Genomic DNA, 27,295 nt, shown 5'->3' with positions numbered 1-27,295 from the left:
TGGAAGAAGTTTGGAACCACCCAGACTCTTCCTAGAGCTGGCCACCTGGCCAAACTGAGCAATCGGAGGAGAAGGATCTTTGTCAGGGAGGTGAGAAAGAACCCGATGGTCACTCTGACAGAGCTCCAGAGTTCCTCTGTGGAGATGGGAGAACCTTCCAGAAGGATAACAATCTATGCAGCACTCTACCAATCAGGCCTTTATGGTAGAGTGGCCAGACGGAAGCCACTCCTCAGTGAAATGCACATGACAGCCCGCTTGGAGTTTGCCAAAAGACACCTAGGGTAAAGAGAGAGGGCATGAGCAGATGAGCTCCCACATTGTTCAGCATGTTTAAAAAAAATTATAGATTAGAGTTAGAGTTAGACAAACTTAGATTTTTTGGGCAGGGACATATACAGGATGCTACCCTAAACAACATAACCTTCACACCAAATCAAAATTCCAAACCTACAAACTGATTTTGGATGGAATTACCTGGAATTACCTGGAATTACCTGGGATGCTTCTTAAACCCAAGGATTATTATTCCAAGCTATACAGCAAATGCTCTGGCAAACAAACAATAACCTGAAAACACCATCCAACCTGGAACTGAGTGAGTCATGCTTAATCTGAGGCTATTTTCTGATTTTCAAACACCAAGAAGAAAAATACATTACAACGATATATTTTACTTTGTAAGGACTGAATGCTGAGAATACCAAGCTTGATAGGACAAAGCGATACAACTTCAATTAGCACTGACGTGCGAAGCGAGAGCTGTCGAAGCCTTTGGGCCCGACATATGGCAGGCTACCCCACCCAAATCCAGAGGCCTTGAAGCCCCCTCCTGCTGTTCAGAGACCATCCACTGGCATTTTCTACAAGAAATCTGCCTCCAGACATAAAATCTTCTCCCAAGTGGGTGTGACACCTACTCCCGTTGACTGCTGCACTGCTGCTTGGATTCCACCTGGTGATCTGTTCACAAGTCTGCCCTGGCCTGTCTCCCCCTGTCTGGTACAGGTACCCCCACCACACTCCCCCCTCTCTACAGAGCTTTTGCACACCTCCAGCACACAGACACTGTTGGGGCGATAGACTCTGATCGTACAATGGCTAGCCCCGAGTCGTTATATATTTAAAAATGTTCTTGCGTATTTTTCTATTTGCCTCATGACTCCGGCATGCTTTGTTGACTACAAACTTTCTTTACCCAACCGTGGGACAGACTGTTTGTTCTCACACTCGGGACTCTGACTTTCTATTGGTTACACAGACTTTTGGCCTCCCATCCCATTCCAACCACCTCTCGCCGGCTTTGTATTCATGTTACCTGATGAAATTGCTGTATAATATGATCTTGTTGCCATCTGATGCACATTCATATGTCATAAATCAGCACTGCAGAGCTCTCCCTGTCCTCTGCCGTACCTTGATTGTATTACTGTTGATGATATCTGGAAATGTGCATGTACACCCTGGCCCATCTACTGTTGCAAGCCCCAATTCGGACTTGTGCTCTGATATCTGCTTCACTGATTTCCGCTCTCGTAAAAGTCTGGGTTTTCTGCACGTTAACACTAGAAGCGTATTACCTAAAATGGATCAATTCAAAGTGTGTGTTCACAGCTCCAATCCAGATGTGTTGGTCATTACTGAGACCTGGTTAAGAAAGAGTGTTCTGAATACTGATGTTAACCTTTCTGGTTATAACCTTCTTCGGCAACACAGATCTTCCCAAGGTGGGGGAGTGGCAGTCTTTACCAAGGTTAACCTTCAGTGCTCGGTTGTCTCCACCAAGTCTGTCCCCAAACAATTTGATTTGCTGGTTTTAAGTATTCAACTTTCAAATAGCTCTTTGTTGACTTTTGCTGGGTGCTATCGTCCTCCATCAGCATCGGCCTGTACCCTACCTGCCCTAAGCTCTCTCCTGGACCCTTACACTAAGTCTGAATGTGTCCTGCTAGGTGTCCTAAACTTGGACATGCTTAAACCACCTGACCAAGTCCTAAAGCAATGGGACTCCCTAAATCTTTCTCAGATTATTGTCAATCCCACAAGGTACTCTTCTTGATGTTATCCTCACAAATAATCCTGATAGGTATCAGTCTGGTGTTTTCTGTAATGACCTCAGTGACCACTGTTTTACAGCCTGTGTTCGTAATGGCTGTTTGGTAAAAATCTTTAATGAGCAAGCCTTCCTTCCTGACCTGGCCTCTGTAAAATGGTATAGAATCAGCTTGATCCCCCTCTGTTGAAAACGCTTGGACCTCTGTTTTTAGATTTTCAGTGGTATTGTTAATAAGCACACCCCCATAAAGAAAATGAGAATTAAAAACAGGTTTCAGCCCCTGGTTCGACTGTGATCTTGCAGAGTTACTCCACCTCAAGAATTGCATTTGGCGAAAGGCTCGGCACACACATACTGAGGCTGACTGGCTTTCGTTCAGGCACTGACAAGAAGCACATGGCTGAGCTCTTTAATCACCACTTCATTAAGTCAGGATTCCTATTTGACTCAGCCATGCCTCCCTGCCCGTCCAACATTTCCTCATCTCCCACCCTTTCTAATGCGACTATCCCCGATGCTTCTCCCTCCTTTCCCCTGCCCCGCTACAAAGTTTCTCCCTGCAAGCAGTCACTGAGTCCGAGGTGCTAAAGGAATTCCTGAAACTTGACACCAAAAATCATCTGGGTCAGATGGTTTAGACCCTTTCTTCTTTAAGGTTGCTGCCCCTATAATCACCAAGCCTATCTCTGACCTTTTTAACCTGTCTCTCCTATATGGGGAGGTTCCCAATGCTTGGAAGGCAGCCATGGTTCATCCTTTATTTAAAGGGGGAGATCAAGCTGATCCTAACTGTTATAGGCCTATTTCTATTTTGCCCAGTTTATCAAAAGTGTTGGAAAAACTTGTCAATAATCAACTGACTGGCTTTCTTGATGTCTATAGTATTCTCTCTGGTATGCAATCTGGTTTCCGCTCAGGTTATGGATGTGTCACTGGAACCTTAAAGGTCCTCAATGATGTCACCATTGCCCTTGATTCTAAGCAATGTTGTGCTGCTATTTTTATTGTCTTGGCCAAAGCTTTTGATATGGTAGACCATTCCATTCTTGTGGGCTGGCTAAGGAATATTGGTGTCTCTGAGGGGTCTTTGGCCTGGTTTGCTAACTACCTCTCTCAAAGAGTGCAGTGTAAAAAGTCAGAAAATCTGTTGTCTCAGCCACTGCCTGTCATCAAGGGAGTACCCCAAGGCTCAATCCTACGCCCCTTCTCAATTTACATCAACAACATAGCTCAGGCAGTAGGAAGCTCTCTCGTCTATTTATATGCAGATGATACAGTCTTATACTCAGCTGGCCCCTCCCCGGATTTTGTGTTAAATGCTCTACAACAAAGCTTTCTTAGTGTCCAAAAAGCTTTCTCTGCCCTTAACCTTGTTCTGAACACCTCCAAAACAAAGGTCATGTGGTTTGGTAAGAAGAATGCCCCTCTCCCCACCGCTGTGATTACTACCTCTGAGGGTTTAGAGCTTGAGGTAGTCACCTCATACAAGTACTTGGGAGTATGGATAGACTGTACACCTTCCTTCTGTCAGCACATATCAAAGCTGCAGGCTAAAGTTAAATCTAGACTTGGTTTCCTCTATCGTAATCGCTTCTCTTTCACCCCACCTTCCAAACTAACCCTGATTCAGATGACCATCCTACCCATGCTCGATTACGGAGACATCATTTATAGATCGGCAGGTAGGGGTGCTCTCGAGCGGCTAGATGTTCTTGACCAATCGGCCATCAGATTTGCCACCAATGCTCCTTATAGGACACATCACTGGACTCTATACTCCTCTGTAAACAGGTCATCGCTGTATACCTGTCGCAAGACCCACTGGTTGATGCTTATTTATAAAAGCCTCTTAGGCCTCACTCCCCCCTATCTGAGATATCTACTGCAGCCCTCATCCTCCACATACAACACCCGTTCTGCCAGTCACATTCTGTTAATGGTCCACAAAGCACACACATCCCTGGGTCGCTCCTCTTTTCAGTTCGCTTGCAGCTAGCAACTGGAACGAGCTGCAACAAACACTCAAACTGGACAGTTGTATCTCAATCTCTTCATTCAAAGACTCAATTATGGACACTCTTACTGACAGTTGTGGCTGCTTTGCGTGATGTATTGTTGTCTCTACCTTCTTGCCCTTTGTGCTGTTATAATGTCCAATAAGGTTTGTACCATGTTTTGTACAGCTACCGTGTTGTGTTGCTACCATGTTGTTGTCATGTTGTGTTGCTACCATGCTTTGTTGTCATGTGTTGCTGCCTTGCTATGTTGTTGTCTTAGGTCTCTCTTTATGTAGTGTTGTGTTGTGTTGTCTCTCTTGTCGTGATGTGTGTTTTGTCCTATATTTATATTTATATACATATTTTAATCCCAGCCCCCGTCCCCGCAGGAGGCCTTTTGCCTTTTGGTAGGCTGTCATTGTAAATAAGAATTTGTTCTTAACTAAATTGCCTAGTTAAATAAAATAAATAAATTAAACCTAAAGACTCTCAGACCATTCTCTGGTCTGATGAAACCAAGATCGAACTCTTTGGCCTGAATACCAAGCATCACGTCTGGAATAAACCTGGCATCATCCCTACGGTGATGCATGGTGGTGACAGCATCACTCTGTGGGGATGTTTTTCAGCGGTACGTACTGGGAGACTAGTCAGGATAGAGGCAAAGATGAACGGAGCAAAGTACAAAGAGATCCTTGATGAAAACCTGCTCCTGAGCGCTCAGGACCTCAGACTGGGGCGAAGGTTCACCTTCCAACTGGACAATGACACTAAGCACACAGCCAAGACAACGCAGGAGTGGCTTTGGAACAAATCTCTGAATGTCCTTGAGTGGCCCAGCCAGAGCCCGGACTTGAACCCAATCTAACATCTCTGTAGAGACCTGAAAATAGATGTGCAGCAACGCTCCCCATCCAACCTGACAGAGCTTGAAAGGATCTGCAGAGAACAATGGGAGAAACTCCCCAAATACTGGTGTGCCAAGCTTGTAGCGTCATACTCAAGAAGAATCGATCGAGGCTGTAATCGCTGCCAAAGGTGCTTCAACAAAGTACTGAGTAAAAGGTCTGAATACTTATGTAAATGTCATGTTTCAGGTTTTTATTTTGAATAAATTAGGACATTTTTCTTAATAACCTGTTTTTCCTTTGTCATTATGGGTTATTGTGTGTGGATTGATGGGGGAAAAAAACAATTTAATCAATTTTAGAATAAGGCTGTAACGTAAACATTTTTGGAATAAGTCAATGGGTCTGAATGCACTGTATTTAGGCCTAATAAAGTGTTTACGTTGGACTGCCGCAGGCTATTGTGTGGCAGTATATTCCTGTATTGGGGTCAGTGTTGGCTGTGGGGGTCCCAGTGACCGACCCCTCAGCCCTACTGTCTCAGAACTTCCATTCCCAGATGGCCACTCTTCTTATCTCACCACCACTTCCTTCCTCTCTGGGGCCAAACACTGCCTGCATGGCCTCCTGCACACAGAGAGAGACACAGCCACAGGGTTTCCTGATATGTGTGTGTGTGTAAATTGGTACTAAACCCCTGCATAGCACGGCACACGCCAGACCTCATCTACTTCAGGCTTCAAAGGAAGCGTTAAGATCTCTCCAGAGCTCCTCAGAGAAATTAGAGCAATAAACACACACACACACACACACAATTTGTTTGTTCATTGACACAAACACACCAGAGACTACGTGGCAGTATGTGTGTGTGTGTGTGTAAAGCAACCCGTTGAAGTTTTCAAGTTTATTTTATTTTATATAGCCCTTCGTACATCAGCTAATATCTCGAAGTGCTGTACAGAAACCCAGCCTAAAACCCCAAACAGCAAGCAATGCAGGTGTAGAAGCACGGTGGCTGGGAAAAACTCCCTAGAAAGGCCAAAACCTAGGAAGAAACCTAGAGAGGAACCAGGCTATGAGGGGTGGCCAGTCCTCTTCTGGCTGTGCCGGGTGGAGATTATAACAGAACATGGCCAAGATGTTCAAAATGTTCATAAATGACCAGCATGGTCAAATAATAATCAGGAATAAATGTCAGTTGGCTTTTCATAGCCGATCATTAAGAGTTGAAAACAGCAGGTCTGGGACAGGTAGCACGTCCGGTGGATACCTTTCTTCAGTGTACCTAACACCAGTGTAACCACCTTATCTAGTTCACTGGGTCCTAGCCTCTGGTGCTAGCCTCCAGCCTGTAGCATGCACCTGTCCCCAGTCCTCAACCCAGGCCTCCCCTCCTCTCTTCTCTATCTGATCTCATCTCAGCCACTTAAAGTGCTGCAATTAATCAATTTCCTGTAACCAATCACTTGCGTTTAATAGGCATTCCTTTTTTATCCCCTGTAGACACCAACAACTAACTTGCACTCGTCCACAGACTTGTCTTGGCATTCAGAGGGCCATTCGGGGATATCCATTACGCTAGAGCGCAGTGAGAGGAAGTCTATTGGAAGTTGGGAAGTTTAGGGAGACTTTATCTTGATAAGTCCATGGTGTTTTAAAACCTGAGGGAGGAGGGCTGTGTGTGTGTGTGTGTGTGTGTGTGTGTGTGTGTGTGTGTGTGTGTGTGTGTGTGTGTGTGTGTGTGTGTGTGTGTGTGTGTGTGTGTGTGTGTGTGTGTGTGTTCAGCTGCAGGCCAGCTAGGCAGCAAAGGGTCCACTGGGCCGCCCTCTGCATCCTGTCTGTTAAAGATACATGTAGTTCTGTCCTTGAGCTGTTCTTGTCTATTACTGTTCTGTGTTATGTAATGTTTCATTTTTTGTGACCCCAGGAAGAGTAGCTAATGGGGACCCTAATAAAATACCAACTACAGTTTAAACACACACACATACATCTAAAGGACTAACCACAGGTTTGATGGTCTCCGTTGCCTGTTGAGCTTTGCAGACGACACTACAGTAGTGGGCTTGATTACCAACAACGACGAGATGGCCTACAGGGAGGAGGTGAGGGCCCTCGGAGTGTGGTGTCAGGAAAATAACCTCACACTCAATGTCAACAAAACAAAGGAGATGATCGTGGACTTCAGGAAACAGCAGAGGGAGCAGCCCCCTATCTACATTGACGGGACAGTAGTGGAGAGTTTTAAGTTCCTCGGCGTACACATCACGGACAAACTGAAATGGTCCACCCACACAGACAGCGTGGTGAAGAAGGCGCAGCAGCGCCCCTTCAACCTCAGGAGGCTGAAGAAATTTGGCTTGTCACCAAAAACACTTACAAACTTTTACAGATGCATAATCGAGAGCATCCTGTCGGGCTGTATCACCGCCTGGTACGGCAACTGCTCCGCCCACAACCGTAAGGCTCTCCAGAGGGTGGTGCGGTCTGCACAACGCATCACCGGGGGCAAACTACCTGCCCTCCAGGACACCTACAGCACCCGATGTCACAGGAAGGCCAAAAAGATCATCAAGGACAACAACCACCCGAGCCACTGCCTGTTCACCCCGCTATCATCCAGAAGGCGAGGTCAGTACAGGTGCATCAAAGCTGGGACCGAGAGACTGTAAAACAGCTTCTATCTCAAGGCCATCAGACTGTTAAACAGCCATCACTGACATTGAGTGGCTGCTGCCAACATACTGACTCATCTGTAGCCACTTTAATAATTAAAAATTGGATGTAATAAATGTATCACTAGTCACTTTAAACAATGCCACTTTATATAATGTCTACATACCCTACATTACTCATCTCATATGTATATACTGTACTCTATACCATCTACTGCATCTTGCCTATGCCGCACGGCCATCGCTCATCCATATATTCATATGTACATATTCGTATTCATTCCTTTACACTTGTGTGTATAAGGTAGTTGTTGTGAATTTGTTAGATTACTTGTTAGATATTACCGCACGGTCGGAACTAGAAGCACAAGCATTTCGCTACACTCGCATTAACATCTGCATTAACCATGTGCATGTGACCAATCACATTTGATTTGATTTGAGCTGTATGAGAAGTAGAAGAATCCTAAGCCGCGTCCAAAATGACACCCTATTCCTTGTATAGGGCACTACTTTTAACCACCATCCTATGGGCTCTAGTTGCAGCCCTAGTGTCTGTTCCAGTCAGCGGAGGGCGGTGGGAGGAGCGATAGGAGGACATGTCTGGGATGGAACATATGGTGTCAAACACATCACAGGGTACCAGTTGGAAAACGTATGCACTCTACGGTAAATCGCTCTGGATAAGAGCGCCTGCCGAATGACTCAAGTGTCAAATGTAAACATCACACATACGGGGAACCACACGTTTCACGCTGTTCCATTGGCGCCATTCTAGCCCTCACCGTGAGCCTGTCCTTCTATAGCTCCTCCCACCGGCTTCAACTGGTTCCAATTTCCCCGCGAGCCACTACTACTACTCCTACTTAGCACGTAGTCAAATCCAATCACATTTGTGACATGCTTCGCAAACAACAGGTGTAGACTAACGGTGAAATTCCTACTTACGGAGCCTTCCCAACAATACGGAGAGAAAGGAACAAGATAAATAATAACACAAGGAATAAATACACGACGAGCATTGATAACTTGGCTATGCACACGGGGTACAAGTACCGAGTTGATGTGCAGGGGTACGAGGTAATTGAGGTAGATATGTACATATGGGTAGGGATAGAGTGACTAGGCAACAGAATAGATCAACAGTAGCAGCAGCGTATGTGACGAGTCAAAAGAGTTGGTGCAAAAAGGGTCAATGCAGATAGTTAAATAGTTAACCAAAAAGCTACCTGGACTAACTATTTAGCTGTCTTATGGCTTGGGGGTAGAAGCTGTTCAGGGTCCTGTTGGCTCCAGACTTGATGCATCAGTATTGCTTGCTGTGCGGTAGAAGAGTCAAGTTCAGGCCAGTCAAGTTCTTCCACATCGATCTCGACAAACCAATTCTGTATGGACTTCGCTTTGTGCGCGGGGACACTGTCCTGCTGAAACAGGAAAGGGCCTTTCCCAAACCTTTGCCACTGTTGGAACTCACTAGTGAGTGTTGCGACCGAGGACAGACGATTTTAATGCACTACCCGCTTCAGCACTTGTTGGTCCCGTTCTGTGAGCTTGTGTGGCCTACCACTTCTCGGCTGAGCCGTTGTTGCTCCTAGACGTTTCCACCTCACAATAACAGCACTTACAGTTGACCGGGGCAGCTCTAGAAGGGCAGAAATTTTACGAACTGACTTGTTGGAAAGGTGGCATCCTATAACGGTGCCACGTTGAAAGTTACTGAGGTCTTCAGTAAGGCCATTCTACTGCCAATGTTTGTCTATGCAGATTGCGTGGCTGTGTGCTCGATTGTTTACACCTGTCAGCAACAGACGTGGCTGAAATAGCCGAATCAACTCATTTGAAGGGTTGTCCATATAGTTTTGTATATACTGTATAGTGTATGACCCCGCGACTCTGACCAGACATTCTACCTGTGTGTGTGTGTGTGTGTGTGTGTGTGTGTGTGTGTGTGTGTGTGTGTGTGTGTGTGTGTGTGTGTGTGTGTGTGTGTGTGTGTGTGGCTGGATACCATTGTCCATAAAAGGTAGTGAATCCAATTGGTAACGCCATTCCTGTTTCTCTCTGGCACACACACACACACACACACACACACACACACACACATTGGTTTTGTGTGTTTTTTTTTTTTAGCAAATCACTTTCCACAAAGCTGACCTTTTAGCAGGAACATCAACTTTTCAGCAAGAAAGTGACGTTCAAAAGCATGTGAAGGATGCCAATACAGCATATCAAATGGAGTCCGACTATCTATTGAGCCGAGTTGCGTTTTATTTCAGTTAAGCGTTGCTCTACGGCTGTGGGCTCTGCACTTTACCCAAGCTCTCCCGTCAGCGAATCAGACACGGAGGAAGGCACTGGAGGCGTTTCGGCACTCGTTGGTGGGTGGCTGAGTGGGTGGTTGCCATGGTGATTTGCTGATGCCAGGTGGTCAGGGGATTGTGCTTGGTCAGCATTTTTTATCAGCTGATGTCTGTCCCGCTCTCCCACACAAACTAGCTTACTCACATTATACAGTAGCGGCTGGCACACACACACACACACACACACACACACACACACACATGGACACGTGCGTATGCAACTATGCACGCACACACATACTGTACGTACATGCGCACACACAGAAACGCACGGACTCTCTCTCTCAATCTCTGCCTCTCTTACACGCACGCACACACACACACACACATAACACACAACACGATGCACTTCCTACAGCTCTCAGTTTAATACACGTTATATCGGTGTTTGGTTCCATACAGTAAGAGCTTTGATCAGATTAGAGTGTTTTTTTTAACAAAGTGGATTACATGTTAAACGGTGTTTTATGCCCTATGTTCCATTTCATGTTCTAGTGGGTTCGAAAACATATTCAGTTTCTCCATTTCTCTCTGCTATCCCTCTCTGTATCCTTCTCTCACTGCGTCTGTGTCTCAGTCACTCTCTTTCTCTCTGTATCCCTCGTTGTAACACTCTCTCACTCTGTACCCATCTCTCCATCTCTCTTTCTCTTTGTATCCCTCGTTGTAACACTCTCTCACTCTGTACCCATCTCTCCGTCTCTCTTTCTCTCGGTATCCCTCGCTGTAACACTCTCTCGCTCTGTACCCATCTCTCCGTCTCTCTTTCTCTCTGTATCCCTCGCTGTAACACTCTCTCGCTCTGTACCCATCTCTCCGTCTCTCTTTCTCTCTGTATCCCTCGCTGTAACACTCTCTCACTCTGTACCCATCTCTCCGTCTCTCCATCTCTCTTTCTCTCTGTATCCCTCGCTGTAACACTCTCTCGCTCTGTACCCATCTCTCCGTCTCTCTTTCTCTCTGTATCCCTCGCTGTAACACTCTCTCACTCTCTACCCATCTCTCCGTCTCTCTTTCTCTCTGTATCCCTCGCTGTAACACTCTCTCACTCTGTACCCATCTCTCTGTCTCTCTTTCTCTCTGTATCCCTCGCTGTAACACTCTCTCGCTCTGTACCCATCTCTCCGTCTCTCTTTCTCTCTGTATCCCTCGCTGTAACACTCTCTCACTCTGTACCCATCTCTCCGTCTCTCCGTCTCTCTTTCTCTCTGTATCCCTCGCTGTAACACTCTCTCACTCTGTACCCATCTCTCCGTCTCTCTTTCTCTCTGTATCCCTCGCTGTAACACTCTCTCACTCTGTACCCATCTCTCCGTCTCTCTTTCTCTCTGTATCCCTCGCTGTAACACTCTCTCACTCTGTACCCATCTCTCCGTCTCTCCGTCTCTCTTTCTCTCTGTATCCCTCGCTGTAACACTCTCTCACTCTGTACCCATCTCTCCGTCTCTCTTTCTCTCTGTATCCCTCGCTGTAACACTCTCTCACTCTGTACCCATCTCTCCGTCTCTCTTTCTCTCGGTATCCCTCTCTGTAACACTCTCTCACTCTCTACCCATCTCTCCATCTCTCTTTCTCTCTGTATCCCTCGCTGTAACACTCTCTCACTCTGTACCCATCTCTCCGTCTCTCTTTCTCTCTGTATCCCTCGCTGTAACACTCTCTCACTCTGTACCCATCTCTCTGTCTCTCTTTCTCTCTGTATCCCTCGCTGTAACACTCTCTCACTCTGTACCCATCTCTCCATCTCTCTTTCTCTCTGTAACACTCTCTCACTCTGTACCCATCTCTCCATCTCTCTTTCTCTCTGTAACACTCTCTCACTCTGTACCCATCTCTCCATCTCTCTTTCTCTCACTCCCTGTGTGTCGCTCTCTCTCTATTTGATCTCTCTGTTCTCGGTCTCGCTCTCTGTATCCTCCTCTCTTTTTTCTCTCCCCCCCATTTCTCACTCACACACTTTCTCTTTCCCTCTGTGTCTCTCTGGCTGGTTCTCTTTGGGTGGTTTGCATACAGTAAACAATGGCGTCCTTATGTTAGGAAATGTCCAAACCGTTTGTTTATTCCCATCAATGCTAATCAAATCACGTCCATGAGGAAATCTCTCCTTCTCTCTTGTGCTCTCACTCAGTCTCCGAGTCAATCATTCATTCACTCATTCTCTCTTTCATTCTCTCTCTATCTCTCACTTTTTTCTTTCACCATTCAGTCTCTGTGAAGGCCAGTTCCACCGTGGACCCTCTGTTCAATGTGAATGACGAGAGCTTGTTTTGTTTGCAAATGTGACTTTTGTTTAATTTCACGTTCGTCCCATAAAAGTAGAATGAACCACATATATAATCTATATAATCACCCGCTAACGGTTCATTAGCACAGTACAATAACGGATCAACACTGGCTGAGGGGGTATTATGCACTGTAGAGTACAAAGCTTATCTGACAGTAGCGGTTGATTGTGGAGCGCCAAGAAGGAGTCAGTCTGGCCAGGCGCAGGCTGTGTCGGAAATAGCACCCTATTCCCCACGTAGTGCACTACTTTTGACCAGAAGAAGTAGTCCACTATGTAAGGAATAGGGTTTCATTTGGGATGCTACCCTAGTGGCAGATGACTGACTAGCTTTGCGTTGCCTTTGATGGTCGACTATGAAAATAAAGGAAATCAGGGGAACAAAGTTCCATGCCAGCCGATGGAGGGATAGAGGCTTTGATCTATCAACAGACGACTTGGTAAACATGGCTGGAACACAGAGAGCGGTGGGGGGGTTTGCACCTTATCCACCTGCCCACCAATCTTATCTTATCTCCACCATGTCTCCGCCATGGCGCGCTTATCTTGTCTCTCTTACCTCGCCCCCAATCATAGTGCGGGGTCATAGAGGTCAGAGGGCATGGTCGCGGTCGCTATGGGACACAAAATGGGGGACCCTGTGAAGACCTTTTTTTAAAAACACAACGTCCAACCTTGATTCAATAGGCACATTGTTTACATCTGTAGGCACTTTGCTGCTTAAAGAAAAGAAAACACATGGCTGTTATCTCTCCACGTGGGGTTTTGTCCTTCCAGATGCAGTACAGTAGACACACTGCTGTGTGCAGGGCCTCTGCCTTTTGTTTCCACGGGGCCCCATCGGATGGTCATTTTAGAGACAGGCTACTCCGGTGGCCCTGGTTCTAGTCGGACCCACGTGTTGTGTGTTCCACCCCCCCCCCCCCCCCCACACCCCCCGTCACAGTTCCAGCTCCCTCTCCTCGTCTCTGATCTAATAGACAAATAAGTGTTGTGTTTTTTCCCAGTGAGGGGAGAGCTCTCATTTCTCTATTAAGCCATTGTGTTGTCCTCAAAAGCTTTAGAAATGGGATAAAAGGAACACACACCCACGCGCGCACACATATACACACACACACACAGGCACCGTGGCTTTTCACCTCAGTTATTTTCCCAAATGTGTTTCCCAAGGGCGTCTTTGTTGGTCTGGAAAGTCGGGAAAACTCTGGACATACAATAGTAGCCTAACACACTGAAATGATCCTCACGATGCTCTAAGCAAGTTTTCTCATATTTGTTACAAAGTTTGAGTGTGACGAGTGACGTGTTGTGTAGAGACACTAATGATTTCCAGTCAATAGCTGGTTTTGGGTTTCTTAGAGTGAGAGAGAGAGAGAGAGAGAGACCCCCAGTCTTACACTATCCCAAGCCAATGGCTTGTACCAGATGCTCAGCAGGCTCTGCTCACACATACTGGTCTGAGTCCAAACCACACGACTAACAACATTGGAGACTTTATGGAACACAAAGCTCATCCTGGAATATCCAAGGGCTGAGGTCATCTGCCTTTGGCTTGAAGAGCAGGAACCTGGACTTCACCAAAGAAATCAGAAATACAGATATTGTCATCCTGCAAGGAACCTGGTATAGAGGAGATGGACCCACTGGTTGCCCTCTAGGTTACAGAGAGCTGGTAGTCCCATCCACCAAACTACCATTTGTGAAACAGGGAAGGGACTCAGGGGTATGCTAATGTGGTATAGAGCACACCTAACTCACTCTATTAAATGAATCAAAACAGGAATATTTTACATTTGACTAGAAATTCTGAAGGAAGTATCTCAACAGAGATGTCCTTCTGTGTGCTACCTATATCCCCCCACTAGAATCTCCATACTTTAATGAAGACAGCTCCTCCATCCTGGAGGGGGAAATCAATCATTTCCAGGCCCAGGGACATGTACTAGTCCGCTGCGACCTATATCTCAGAGCTGAACAAGTACCTGACACCCTCAGCACACAGGGGGACAAACACCTACCTGGAGGTGACAGCATTCCCTCCCACGTATGCCCCCCTAGACACAACTATGACAACATAACCAGCAAAATCGAGTCACAACTCCTGCAGCTCTGTCGCACGCTGAGTATGTACATAGTCAACGGTAGGCTTCAAGGGGACTCCTACGGTAGGGAAACCTATAGCTCATCTCTTGGCAGTGTACTGTAGACTAATTTATCACTGACCTCAACCCAGAGTCTCTCAGAGCGTTCACAGTCAGCCTACTGACACCCCTATCAGCATAATCACAGTCTACTTGAACAGAGCAATACTCAATCATGAAGCATCAACGCCAAAGGAACTGAATCATATTAAGAAATGCTATAGATGGAAGGAAAGTAGTGTGGAAACCTACCAAAAAAACAATTAGGCAACAAGAAATTCAATCCCTTTTACACAACTTCCTGGACAAAACGTTTCATTGTAATAGTGAAGGTTTACACGTGGCAGTAGAAAACCTAAACAGTATATTTGACCTCTCAGCTTCCCTATCAAATCTAAAATTTCAAACAGAAAACCAAAGAAAATTAACAACAATGAAAAATGGTTCGATGAAGAATTCAAAAACCTAAGAAAGAAATTGAAACCTATCCAACCAAAAACATAGAGACCCAGAAAACCTGAGCCTAAGCCTTCACTATGGTGAATCACAAACAATACAGAAATACACTATGGAAAAAGAAGGAACAGCACGTCAGAAAACAGCTCAATGTAATTGAAGAATTCGTAGACTCTAACAAAAATAACACTAAACAAACAGCAACACGAGGAGTTGTCTATCCAAAATGGAGATGTATGGGTAAACCACTTCTCCAATCGTTTTGTCCCTATAACAAAGAACAAACAGCAAAAACATATACATGATCAAATACAAATCTTAGAGTCAACTATTAAAGACTACCAGATCCCACTGGATTCTCCAATTACCTTGAAAACAAACCGTCCAACCCAGAAAGGCCTGTGATGTTGATGGTATCCGCAATGAAATGAGAAAATATACAGACCACAAATTCCAATTGGCTATTCTTAAACTCTTTAACATCCTCCTTAGCTCTGACATCTTCCCCAATATTTGGAACCAAGGACTGATCACCCCAATCCACAAAAGTGGAGACAAATTTGACCCCAATAACTACCGTGGGATATACGTCAGCATTAACCTTAGGAAAATCCTCTGCATTTTCATTAACAGCAGACTCATACATTTCCTCTGTGAAAACGATGTACTGAGCAAATGTCAAATTGGCTTTTGACCAAATTATCATACGACAGACCATGTATTCACCCTGCACACCATAATCGACAAACAAAAAAAACAAAACAAAGGCAAAGTCTTCTCATGCTTTGTTGATTTCAATTTTTTTTTTTACTAAATTTGGCATGAGGGTCTGCTATACAAATTGATGGAAAGTGGTGTTGGGGGAAAAACATACGACATTAAAAAATCCATGTACACAAACAAGTCTGCGGTTAAAATTGGCAGAAACACACATTTCTTTCCACGGGGCCGTGGGGGGAGACAGTGATGCAGCTTAAGCCCCACCCTCTTCAACATATATATCAACGAATTGGTGAGGGCACTAGAACAGTCTGCAGCACCCGGAAACACCCTACTAGAATCTGAAAGTCAAATGTCTACTGTTTGCTGATGATCTGGTGCTTCTGTTCCCAAGCAAGGAGGGCCTACAGCAGCACCCAGATCTTCTGCACAGATTCTGTCAGACCTGGGTCCTGACAGTAAATCTCAGTAAGACAAAAATCTAATCAAATCAAATGTTATTGGTCACATACACATGGTTAGCAGATGTTATTGCGAGTGTAGCGAAATTCTTGTGCTTCTAGTTCCCGACAGTGGAGCAATATCAACAAGTAATCTAACAATTCCACAACAACTACGTAATACACACAAATCTAAGTAAAGGGATGGAATAAGAATATGTACATATAAATATATGGATGAACAATGACCGAGCTGAATAGGCAAGATGGTATAAAATGCAGCATATACATATGGGATGAGTAATACAAGATATGTAGACATCATTATTATAGTGGCATTAATAAATTGACTAGTCATCCGTTTGTTAGAGTGGCCAATGATTTCAAGTCTGTATGTAGGCAGCAGCCTCTCTGTGTTAGTGATGGCTGTTTAACAGTCGGACAGCCTTGAGATAAAAGCTATTTTTCAGTCACTCGGTCCCAGCTTTGATGCACCTGTACTGACCTCGCCTTCTGGATGGTAGCGGGGTGAACAGGCAGTGGCTCGGGTGGTTGTTGGCCTTGATGATCTTTTACATAAAATAATGGTGTTCCAAAAAATGTCCAGTTGCCATGACCACAAATACAAATTCCATCTAGACACCGCTGCCCTAGAGCACACAAAAAAACTAGACCACAGGTAACTTCCACAAAGCTGTGAACGAGCTGAGAGACAAGGCAAGAAGGGCCTTCTATGCCATCAAAAGAGACATAACATTCGACATACCAATTAGGATCTGGTTAAAAATACTTGAATCAGTTATAGAACCCATTGCCCTTTATGGTTGTGAGGTCTGGGGTCTGCTCACCAACCAAGAATTCACAAAATGGGACAAACACCAAATTGAGACTCTGCATGCAGAATTCTGCAAAAATATCGTCTGTGTAAAATGTAAAACACCAAATAATTCATGCAGAGCAGAATTAGGACGATACCCGCTAATTATCAAAATCCAGAAAAGAGACGTTAAATTCTACAACCATCTAAAGGGATGTAATTCCTAAACCTTCCATAACAAAGCCATTAACGACAGAGAGATGAACCTGGAGAAGAGTCCCCTAAGCAAGCTGGTCCTGGGGCTCTGTTCACAAACACAAACAGACCCCACAGAGCCCCAGGACAGCAACACCATTAGACCCAACCAAATCATGAGAAAACAAAAATGTACATTGATACATTGATACATTGGACAGAATTAACAAAAAAACTGTGCAAACTAGAATGCTATTTGGCCCTAAACAGAGAGTACACAGTGGCAGAATACCTGACCACTGTGACTGACCCAAACTTAAGGAAAGCTTTGACTATGTACAGACTCAGTGAGCATAGCCTTGCTATTGAGAAAGGCCGCCGTAGGCAGACCTGGCTCTCAAGAGAAGACAGGCTATGTGCACACTGCCCACACATGAGGTGGAAACTGAGCTACACTTCCTAACCTCCTGCCAAATGTATGACCATATTAGAGACACATATTTCCCCTCAGATTACACAGATCCACAAATAATTTGAAAACAAACTCAATTTTGATAAACTGGAGTGAGCCAAAATCCCTGCTGCAGTGTGTGCAAACCTAGTCAAGAACTACAGGAAACGTATAATCTCTGTAATTGCAAACAAAGGTTTCTGTACCAAATATTAAGTTCTGCTTTTCTGATGTATCAAATATTTATGTCATGCAATAAAATGCAAATGAATTACTTAAAAATCATACAATGTGATTTTCTGGATTTTTGTTTTAGATTCCGTCTCTCACAGTTGAAGTGTACCTATGATAAAAAATTACAGACCTCTACATGCTTTGTAAGTAGGAAAACCTGCAAAATCGGCAGTGTATCAAATACTTGTTCTCCCCACTGTATATACATAATATGACATTTTAAATGTATTTTCTTTTGGAACTTTTGTGAGTGCAATGTTTACTGTTCATTTTTATTGTTTATTATCTACTTCCCTTGCTTTGGCAATGTTAACATATGTTTCCCATGCCAATAAAGCCCTTAAATTGAACAATTGAATTGAATTGACAGAGAGAAGTCCGGCAGAGAATTCCCAAGACAGTCCCTGACAGACCAGCATTCCCACATTCACAAATTTCAGCTGAATGAAATTCTCTGTCCATTTCCTGTCTCTGCATGCTGACTTTCCCCTCCCCCTCTCTCTCTCTCTCTCTCTCTCCCCCCTCTCTTCTGCTCTCACAGTGATGTGGTGTGTAGCAGTGGAGGCTGCTGAGGGGAGGACTGCTCATATACATGGCTGGAAGTGAGCAAATGGAATGGCATCAAACACATGGAAACAATGTGTTTGGCGTATTTGATACCATTTCACTAATTCTGCTCCAGCCATTACCACGAGTCCGTCCTCCCCATGAAGGTGGTCGCCAACCTCCTGTGGTGTGTAGGTGGACACCACATGCCTCTCTCTCTCTCTCTCTCTCTCTCTCTCTCTCTCTCTCTCTCTCTCTCTCTCTCTCTCTCTCTCTCTCTCTCTCTCTCTCTCTCTCTCTCTCTCTCTCTCTCTCTCTCTCTCTTTCTCTCTCTCTCTCTTTCTCTCTCTCTCTCTTTCTCTCTCTCTCTCTCTCTCTCTCTCTCTCTCTCTCTCTCTCTCTCTCTCTCTCTCTCTCTCTCTCTCTCGCTGTCACATTCCAGTGCTCATGCTCATAAGCCTGGCGTTGAACTTTAGCTACCCACGAGAGGAAGAAGGAAGGAGCTCAAAGAGAAGTAAAAGCACAGCAGAAGAAGAGTTCCGCCTACTCTAGCCTTCCGTGGTGTACTCTTTCTCTCTCTCTCTGACGCTCTCTCTTTCTCTCCCTCGCTCTCTTTCCGGATCCTAAGGAATGAATAAGAAACTCTGTCCAAAGTGTGTTTTTTTTGGTCTAAAGGGGGGGTGAGTAGTCACATTGCAAAGGACTGTACCTTCTTAATGGGGCAATAAAAAATGTAGTTTTCCACTCGCCATCTCTCCTTTTTTGGGCTGCACACTCCTTTTCTTGTGGGACCCTCCGTGGAGTAGTGTTTCACGTGAGCGCTTGTTTTTACGGTGCCTCTAGCAGACCCTAGCCGAGCTCTCCGGGAGGGGAGGGGGAAGAACGAACACTCACGGCACACACACTCGGACACAGAGAGAAAGTTACTACCTGGGCCGCGGAGGATTTTCCACTCAGTCATGTGTGTGTAAGTCATTCCGTTTCTTCTCTTTCAACATTTACACCTCGTTTACACTTCTCTCTAGTTTGTCGACTTTTTTTTTCGTCTCCCCCCTGTTCCTAGAATAGTGAAGCATGTTACTTTGTCCTCGTTTTGAAGAATGTCCCTAAATTCCGTTTTCCATGCAGTTTGAGTTTAGTCGTTCTCTCTGTTGAATATGGCACACTTGTTATAGGCTACAGTGCAGTGTGTACATAGTCAATCATGTACAGTAAGAGCTCAAATCTCTCACAAGAAGAGAACTCTGTATTCTCTCATCTGTTACTTCTTGTTGAAGAATCTCTCATGCTATTGCTCACTGGGAGTTCAGTTATGAGTCTGTTGTTATTGTTATTGCTCATTGAGAGTCCATTTGAAACTCCTGTTAGTGCTCGCTGAAGGCTCAGTATCCAATAATGCTTGTTATTCGTCACTGAAGGCTCAGTATCGAATAGCGCTTGTTGTTGCTCACTGAGAGCTCAGTTAAATATGTTATTGCTAACTTAAAGCTCAGTTAAATGTTATTGCTAACTTAGAGCTCAGTTAAATATGTTATTGCTAACTTAGAGCTCAGTTAAATATGTTATTGCTAACTTAAAGCTCAGTTAAATGTTATTGCTAACTTAGAGCTCAGTTAAATATGTTATTGCTAACTTAGAGCTCAGTTAAATATGTTATTGCTAACTTAAAGCTCAGTTAAATGTTATTGCTAACTTAGAGCTCAGTTAAATATGTTATTGCTAACTTAGAGCTCAGTTAAATATGTTATTGCTAACTTAAAGCTCAGTTAAATGTTATTGCTAACTTAGAGCTCAGTTAAATATGTTATTGCTAACTTAGAGCTCAGTTAAATATGTTATTGCTAACTTAAAGCTCAGTTAAATGTTATTGCTAACTTAGAGCTCAGTTAAATATGTTATTGCCTACTGAGAGCTCAGTTAAATATGTTATTGCCTACTGAGAGCTCAGTTAAATATGTTATTGCCTACTGAGAGCTCAGTTAAATATGTTATTGCCTACTGAGAGCTCAGTTAAATATGTTATTGCTAACTTAAAGCTCAGTTAAATGTTATTGCTAACTTAGAGCTCAGTTAAATATGTTATTGCTCACTGAGAGCTCACTACTGTCTCACGTATTACTTCTAACTGCAAATAGCACTGCTGGGTGATTTGAAAAGTCATAGTCAATCAATCAATAATATAATAATACTCTTAACAAAACGTTTTATCTTTCATTTACAATCTGTAGATACTATGAGAATGGAAAGGTTCAGGACTTTTGTGAAACATCACAGCACAGTTGAAAAACATATGGCTAATAGAAATCCAAAACTGGATGGTGTTCAGAGATAGATGGGAGGGGTTGAGGGGTACTGACGGGTGGGACTAAAAATAACCAAAATAACAACAACAGAAACAAGATAACCAATGTAAAATCTACTTTGTCCGTAAAATGTATATAGTATGTATAAGCTGGAAGTAGAAGCCTAAGTGTTGTTGTCCATTAGTGTACTCCAATTAGGGGAAGGATGATGGAGAAAGTAATTAAGAAGGAAAATACTGTATATTAAAAATAGATATTTGTCAAAAAATATATGGGGTATTGGATTTGTAAATGTTTATAAATTATAATTATATAAAAAATAAAAAAATAATGCTTCTTATTGCTCACTGACAGCTCAGTTAAATATCTGATGTTATTTCCAACTTAAAGCTCATTATTGTCTCACTTGTTACTTCTTACTGAAGTTTCAGTGTCGAATAATGCTTTGTTTCTCACTGAGGGCTCAAAATCAAATCTCTCATGCTATTGCTTACTTAGAGCTCAGTATGGCTCACTGAGACCTCACTGGGGGTGAAGCCATGCTGGTGTGAAATCATCCGTGAGCACACATCTCTGGGAGGACTCCTACGGGACATGAAGGGACAAGTGTTCAGTAGGAGATTTACAGGCTGCGAGTGAGTGGATTATTACTCCGACAGCGAACCAGGGAGCGAGACATGGTGTGGACAGATGAGCGAGAGTTACCAACAACTGTGGGAGACAGCTGCCATCCTAAAATACTACATATAGCATGTGTTGGCGGTGCCTATTTGCAGGACCGGTCAGACGTAAGTTGTTTGGGTATGAGTGAGAGAGAGGGAGGGAGGGTAAATGAAAGAGAGAGAATGACGATTGGCATGTGATTGTGGATTATGAAAGAGACCGATAGAGAACAAAACAGATAGGGGGGAGGAGAGAGAGAGGGATAGACTAGAAGGAGGTTAGGGCATGGGAGCGGTCTCTCTCTTTGGCCATAGAGGGTCAGTGTGGTCACTAATGAGGTGCTGGTCTATTGAGCAGGCTCCACTGGCTCCATTATTGGACCAGGCTGGCTTTTTATTATTTTCCCACAGAGCGGGCATGGGATGTGGTGGCCTGATACTGTCTGTCTGTCTGGATGGATTGATCTATCTGTCTGTCTGGCGTCATATTCTATTTCCACAGAGCAGGCATGGGATGTGGTGGCCTGATACTGTCTGTCTGTCTGGATGGATGGATCTATCTGTCTGTCTGGCGTCATATTCTATTTCCACAGAGCAGGCATGGGATGTGGTGGCCTGATACTGTCTGTCTGTCTGGATGGATTGATCTGGATAGATGGCTGGATGGACGGATGGATGATTGGCTGTCTGTCTGGCTGTCTTTCTCTGTCTCTCTCTCTCTCTCTCTCTGTCATCACTGCATACATTGAAGAGGCGCTTTTGCAATTATGTACTTCTATCTTGATACATTTACACGATGCGCTTGTATAAAACGTAATTAAACGTGGCTTGATGCTCTGTGCCTGGTTAGTGTTTACCACTCGCGGAACTTCTCCTGTAATTTGAATGTGTTTATTTTGAGAATACTCTGCCTCAGCGTGGGCCCGCCATCACCCTGACCACAAGCTGGAACACTCAACCACTCAAGCTCCCATGCACACTTTTACAGTCAAGTACCACGAGCGTGCCACCAGCCGTTTCAGTTCAGACACTTAGACCAGACGATGGAGCAGTTCAACTAGCGGTGTGGCTTCTACAGTGTCAAAGATACGTGTCTAGATTTGTTTGTGTGTGTGTGTGTGTGTGTGTGTGTGTGTGTGTGTGTGTGTGTGTGTGTGTGTGTGTGTGTGTGTGTGTGTGTGTGTGTGTGTGTGTGTGTGTTAACAGACAGGATCAGACAATGGTAGAAAAAAGGGAGGATGAATTATGCTATCTCTCTTACACACATTATGTGACACACACACACATTCAATCCCCTCTCTCTCTCTCTCTCTCTCTATCTCTCTCAATTCAATTCAATTCGCTTTATTGGCATGACGTAACAATGTACATATTGCCAAAGCTTATTTTGGATATTTACAATATAAATTTAAAAAATGAGAATCAAAAATGTCAACGGGACAACAATAACCAAGGGTCAAAATAACCATACATTCAACAATAACAATAAGCATACAGTAGAGGACATGTGCAGGTTGATTGGTCTGTCAGACACCCAGTCCCTCAGCTTATGGCATGCAGCAATGTAGTGCGCTGCCAACCCACAGCTCTATGCGTCCTCCCCCAACAGGACGGGTAGCCTATCCTCATCAGAGAGGTCTTTGAAACCTTGAATAAGGGTTTCAAATTTGGGGAAATGACACTCTCTAATTGTTTTAGATTTTTTATATTTTGTCAGGAAATGCAGCTCCGTCTCAGGTTCTGCTGCTGTGCAGTGGTTGCACAGCCTTTCCTCTACAGGGAGCCAGGTTTTCCTGTGTCTACCCTTCTCAATGACAAGGTGGTGCTCACTGAGCCTGTACTTTGTCAAGGTTTTTCTAAGGTTTTGATCAGTAACCATGGTCAAATAGTTAGCCACGGTGTACTGTCGATTTAGGGCCAGATAGCACTGCATTTTGCTTTGTGTTTGTGCTTGTGTTTCCCAATAAGCAATGTAGTTTTGTTTTGACTGTGTTGTAATTTGGTTTATTCTGATTGATTGGATGTTCTGGTCCTGAGGCTTCAGTGTGTTAATAGAACAGGTTTGTGAACTCAGCCCCAGCACCAGCTGGATGAGGGGACTCTTTTCTTTGCTCAGCTCTTGGCATGGCAGGGATTGGTAATGAGAGGGGGTCACTGTATTTTAGATGTTTCCAAAACTTAATTGCTCTTTTTTGAGTTGTTATTATTAGTGTATATTGGCCTAATTCTGCCCTGCATGCATTGTTTGTAGTTTTCCTCTGAACATGTAGGAGAATCTTACAGAACTCTGCATGCAGGGTTTCAATGGGGTGTTTGTCCCATTTGATGAAATCTTGTTTTGCAAGTGGACCCCACACCTCGCTGCCATAAAGTGGAATTGGTTCAATGACATATTCAATTAGTTTTAGCCAAATTTTAATAGGTATTTCAATTTGAATTTGCTTTTTAATGGCGTAGAATGCCCTGAATGTGCTTTCTCTCTCAGTTAATTCACTGCCTCAATAAGGTGTCCAGTTGAGCTTATTTTTCAACCTAAGTAATTGTAGTGTGTACAGTACTCTATATATTTTGTACCAATTGAGAACTTTGGTCTAATTCTCTGAGATCTGGATCTTCTCTGGAAAATTATTATTTTAGTCCTTTTGGGGTTTACTGCCAGGGCCCAGGTTTGGCAGTACTGCTCTAGCATCTGGTCATCTGCGAAGAGTAGGCATTTAACTTCTGAATTATGGAGACTAACACCAGGGGCTGAGGATTTTTCTAGAATAGTGGCCAATTCGTTAATGTAAATATTGAAGAGTGCAGGGCTCAGATTGCAACCCTGACGAAGGCCCCGCCCCTGGTTAAAGAATTCTGTTCTTTTCTTACCAATTTTAATGCTGCACGTATTGCCAGTATACATTGATTTAATTATGTCATATGTTTTACCCCCTACACCACTTTCAATAACTTTGTAGAACAGTCCAGTATGCCAAATATAATCAAATGCTATTTGGAAGTCGATAAAGCAAGTGTATATTTTGGTATTATTTTGGTGGACGTGTTTATCTATCAGGGTGTGTAGGGTGTAAATATGATCAGTTGTGCGATATTTTGGTATAAATCCAATTTGGCTTTTACTCAAGACATTGTGCTTATTAAGGAAGTTTAGAACTCTTACATTAATAATACTACAGAAAACCTTCCCCAGGTTACTGTTCACACAAATGCCTCTGTAATTGTTAGGGTCAAATTTGTCTCCGTTCAGATTTTCAGATTGGGGTTATGAGTCCTTGATTCCAGATGTCAGGGAAATAACCTACACTCAGGATCAAATAAACAGTTTTAATATAGCCAATTGAAATGTTGCACTAGTGAGTTTGAGCATCTCATTTCGGATGCCATCAGGTCCGCATGCTTTTTTAAATTTGAGAGCCTGAAGTTTCTTATAGAGCTCCTGGTCAGTAATTGGGGAGTCCAATGGATTTTGGTTGTCCTTTATCGCTTTTTCTAATCCATTCAACTTCTCATGAATTTGGCGTTGTTCTGCATTTGTGTCAATTTAAATGGTGTTGTAGAGTGTTTTAAAATGGGTTCTCCATATGTCACCATTTTGTATCGCTAATTCCTCTTGTTTAGATTTTTTATTTTTTTCCCCAATTTTGCCAGAAGTTGTTTGTGTTTATGGACTCCTCAATTAGTGTCAGCTGCTTGCTGTTGTACTGTGCTTTTTTGGTTCTGAGTGTACGTTTATAGAGTTTTAAAGTCTCACAGTAATGAAGGCGTAATTCACCATTATTTGGGTCTCTGTGCTTTTGGTTGGATAGTGTTCTAAGTTTTTTCTTTATAATTTTACAATCTGCATCAAACCAGTTGTCATCTGAGATCTTTTTTGTTTTGTTTTTTATCAATTTCAATTGTGGTTCTTTTGCCATTTGCATGAATATATTGTTGATGTTTTGTACTGCTAGATTGATGCCTTCTTTACTGTGAGTGAATGTGGTGTCCAGAAAGTTATCTAAGAGTGTTTGGATATTTTGGTTCCAGGTTGCTTTCTGGTATTCTTCTGTGCTGTTTTTGGGCCCATCTGTATGAATGTCTGATGTTGTACAGCTTACTGGGCTGTGAATGTGTGGTTGTTTCCATGTCTGTTCTTTTGAGGAACAACGTCATTTGGCTGTGATCAGACAGAGGTGTTAGTGGCTTGACAGTGAAAGAGCTGAGAGAGAAAGGGTCAATGTCTGTGATCATATAGTCTACTGTACTGCGGCCAAGAGGTGAGCAGTAGGTGAATCTCCCCAAAGAGTCCCCCCGTAACCTACCATTGACAAAGTACAGACCCAGGCTTCTACAGAGCTGCAAAAGATCCCTTCCGTTTTTGTTGACGGTGCTGTCACTGTTGTTTCTATGGGGGAGATGAAGACAGTTAGAAACAGTATGGCCTGTAATAAAGCTGTCCCCTCGTGTGCTCATTAGATCAGGTAGTGTTCCTGTGCGCGCATTTGTGTCCCCACAGATGAGCACATTTCCCTGGGCCTGGAAATGGCACGTCTCTTCCTCAAGGGTGGGGAAGATCTCCTCTGAGTAATATGGGGATTCTGAGGGGGGGATATATATTGCGCAAAGGAACACATATTTTTCTGTCAGTACAAGTTATTTTTTCAGTTTTAACCAAATGTGATATTTGCCAATTTTGAGGGGATCAATTAGATGATGTAGTTCGGATTTGTACCAAATTATCAATCCTCCAGAGTCTCTGCCTCTATTGACAGAGCTGTGTTTTTGTGACGGCACAATTACCTCTCTGTAGCCTGTGGGACAGTGAGTGACAACGTCAGCCTTACACCATGTCTCCTGCAGAATGATGACGTCAACATCTTTAAGATTGTTGTTGAACTCCAGTGCTAAACTCTTCAGTCCAAAGGTTGATGAGTTTAGACCCTGAATGTTCCACATGCTAACTGATAGCGATGTCATGTTCCAAAAGAAAGAATTGCAGTCAGAAATACAGTAACTACTAACTAATGAGTTGTTAAGAGTGAGATAAACAAGTTAAGAGCTAACATTTTTTCTGTTATATATATATAAATATTCCTATTCATTGAACAAGTAAATTCTAGTACAATAGGTACAACTGGCAAACATCCCTACTGTTTGTTTCCTCAGGTGGGAGTGGTCGTGCAGATGCTCTGGGGTGATTGTTGGGTGGTGAGCAAGTAGGCCGGGAGTAGGCCACACCCTCTGCTGACGTCAGCGTTGACTTTCTGAATGGTACGGGGATGAAAGTCTTTGCGGGGTAAACAGTTAGAGCTAGACGGTAAGCTAGCTGACAGATTTGAATTTGGCTAGCTACCACGATGAAGATTGTCTTTTAACTCACTCTCTGTCAATCTTTTCCTCCTGTGTTGATCTTCAGTTGTACAATTTGATTTACCTATACATTCTTTGCTCATTTAATCGTGTCAATCTCGCTCTCAACAACCAAAAAGTTATAACAAGTCAGGAGCTGTTCTTCTCTCTCTCTCTCTTTCTCCCACACAAACACACACACACATTGGGTCTGTTTATCTACAGGGATCTGTGTGTCTGGCCATCTGATAAAGGAGGTTGCATAGATCCATAAATACTAGCTCACTATCAACACTTGGTGATGTCTCAGTGACAGGACATGTGCTCTGCTTCTCTTTCTCTCTTTCCTCTCCTTGTATCCCTTTCATCCACACAGCCCTTTATTACTCCAACCCCTTGTCTGGAACTATCTGTCAATCCCTCTCTTTCTACCTTTCAAGGTAGAAATTGATTTATTCACTCTGTCTAGAGTGTGGAACCTGGCTTCTTGCTTTGGCCTCTCTCCCTCCTACCATCGCCGATTTGACTTTTTTTCTTCTTCTCTCCCTCTGTTTCTGAAATTTAGCATGCTGCATTCCTCTCCTCACTCCAGTTTTCCCAGGTGAGCTTATTCTCTGTCTCTCTCTCTCTCTCTCTCTCTGTCATATCCAGCCGTGTTTAATCTTCTCACTAGAGTAGCAGTATTTTGGGGTTCTCCTGATAGGGAAAGCAGATGTGGCCGGTGCAAGGTGGAACTTCCTGGCATACTTTAATGCCAACAAGCAGCTGCTTCATGTTGGGGTACT

General features: G+C 43.8%; 2 protein-coding genes across 5 annotated transcripts in view; both read left to right on the top strand.

Annotated features, from left to right (window-relative positions):
• Window positions 1–22,217, top strand: part of LOC120019243 (protein eva-1 homolog C-like) — a 77,835-nt gene extending 55,618 nt beyond the window's left edge. Inside the window, exon 6 of the mRNA XM_038962562.1 lies at window positions 22,084–22,217. Coding sequence (XP_038818490.1) covers window positions 22,084–22,217 — 134 coding nt within the window. The remainder of the gene's footprint in view (window positions 1–22,083) is intronic.
• Window positions 18,694–27,295, top strand: part of LOC120019600 (protein eva-1 homolog A-like) — a 71,446-nt gene continuing 62,844 nt past the window's right edge. The window contains exons 1-2 of one of the 4 annotated variants that reach the window (XM_038962929.1): window positions 18,694–18,897; window positions 19,064–19,184. The gene's annotated coding sequence lies outside the window, so the exon portion shown is untranslated. Of the gene's footprint in view, window positions 19,185–26,327; window positions 26,479–27,295 lie in introns of those variants that run through there. The other 3 variants (XM_038962930.1, XM_038962928.1, XM_038962933.1) reach the window with 3 other exon arrangements.

Source organism: Salvelinus namaycush, chromosome 24 (genome assembly GCF_016432855.1).
Source record: "Salvelinus namaycush isolate Seneca chromosome 24, SaNama_1.0, whole genome shotgun sequence".
NCBI lineage: Eukaryota > Metazoa > Chordata > Actinopteri > Salmoniformes > Salmonidae > Salvelinus > Salvelinus namaycush.
This window is presented reverse-complemented; position numbering and strand designations above follow the sequence as displayed.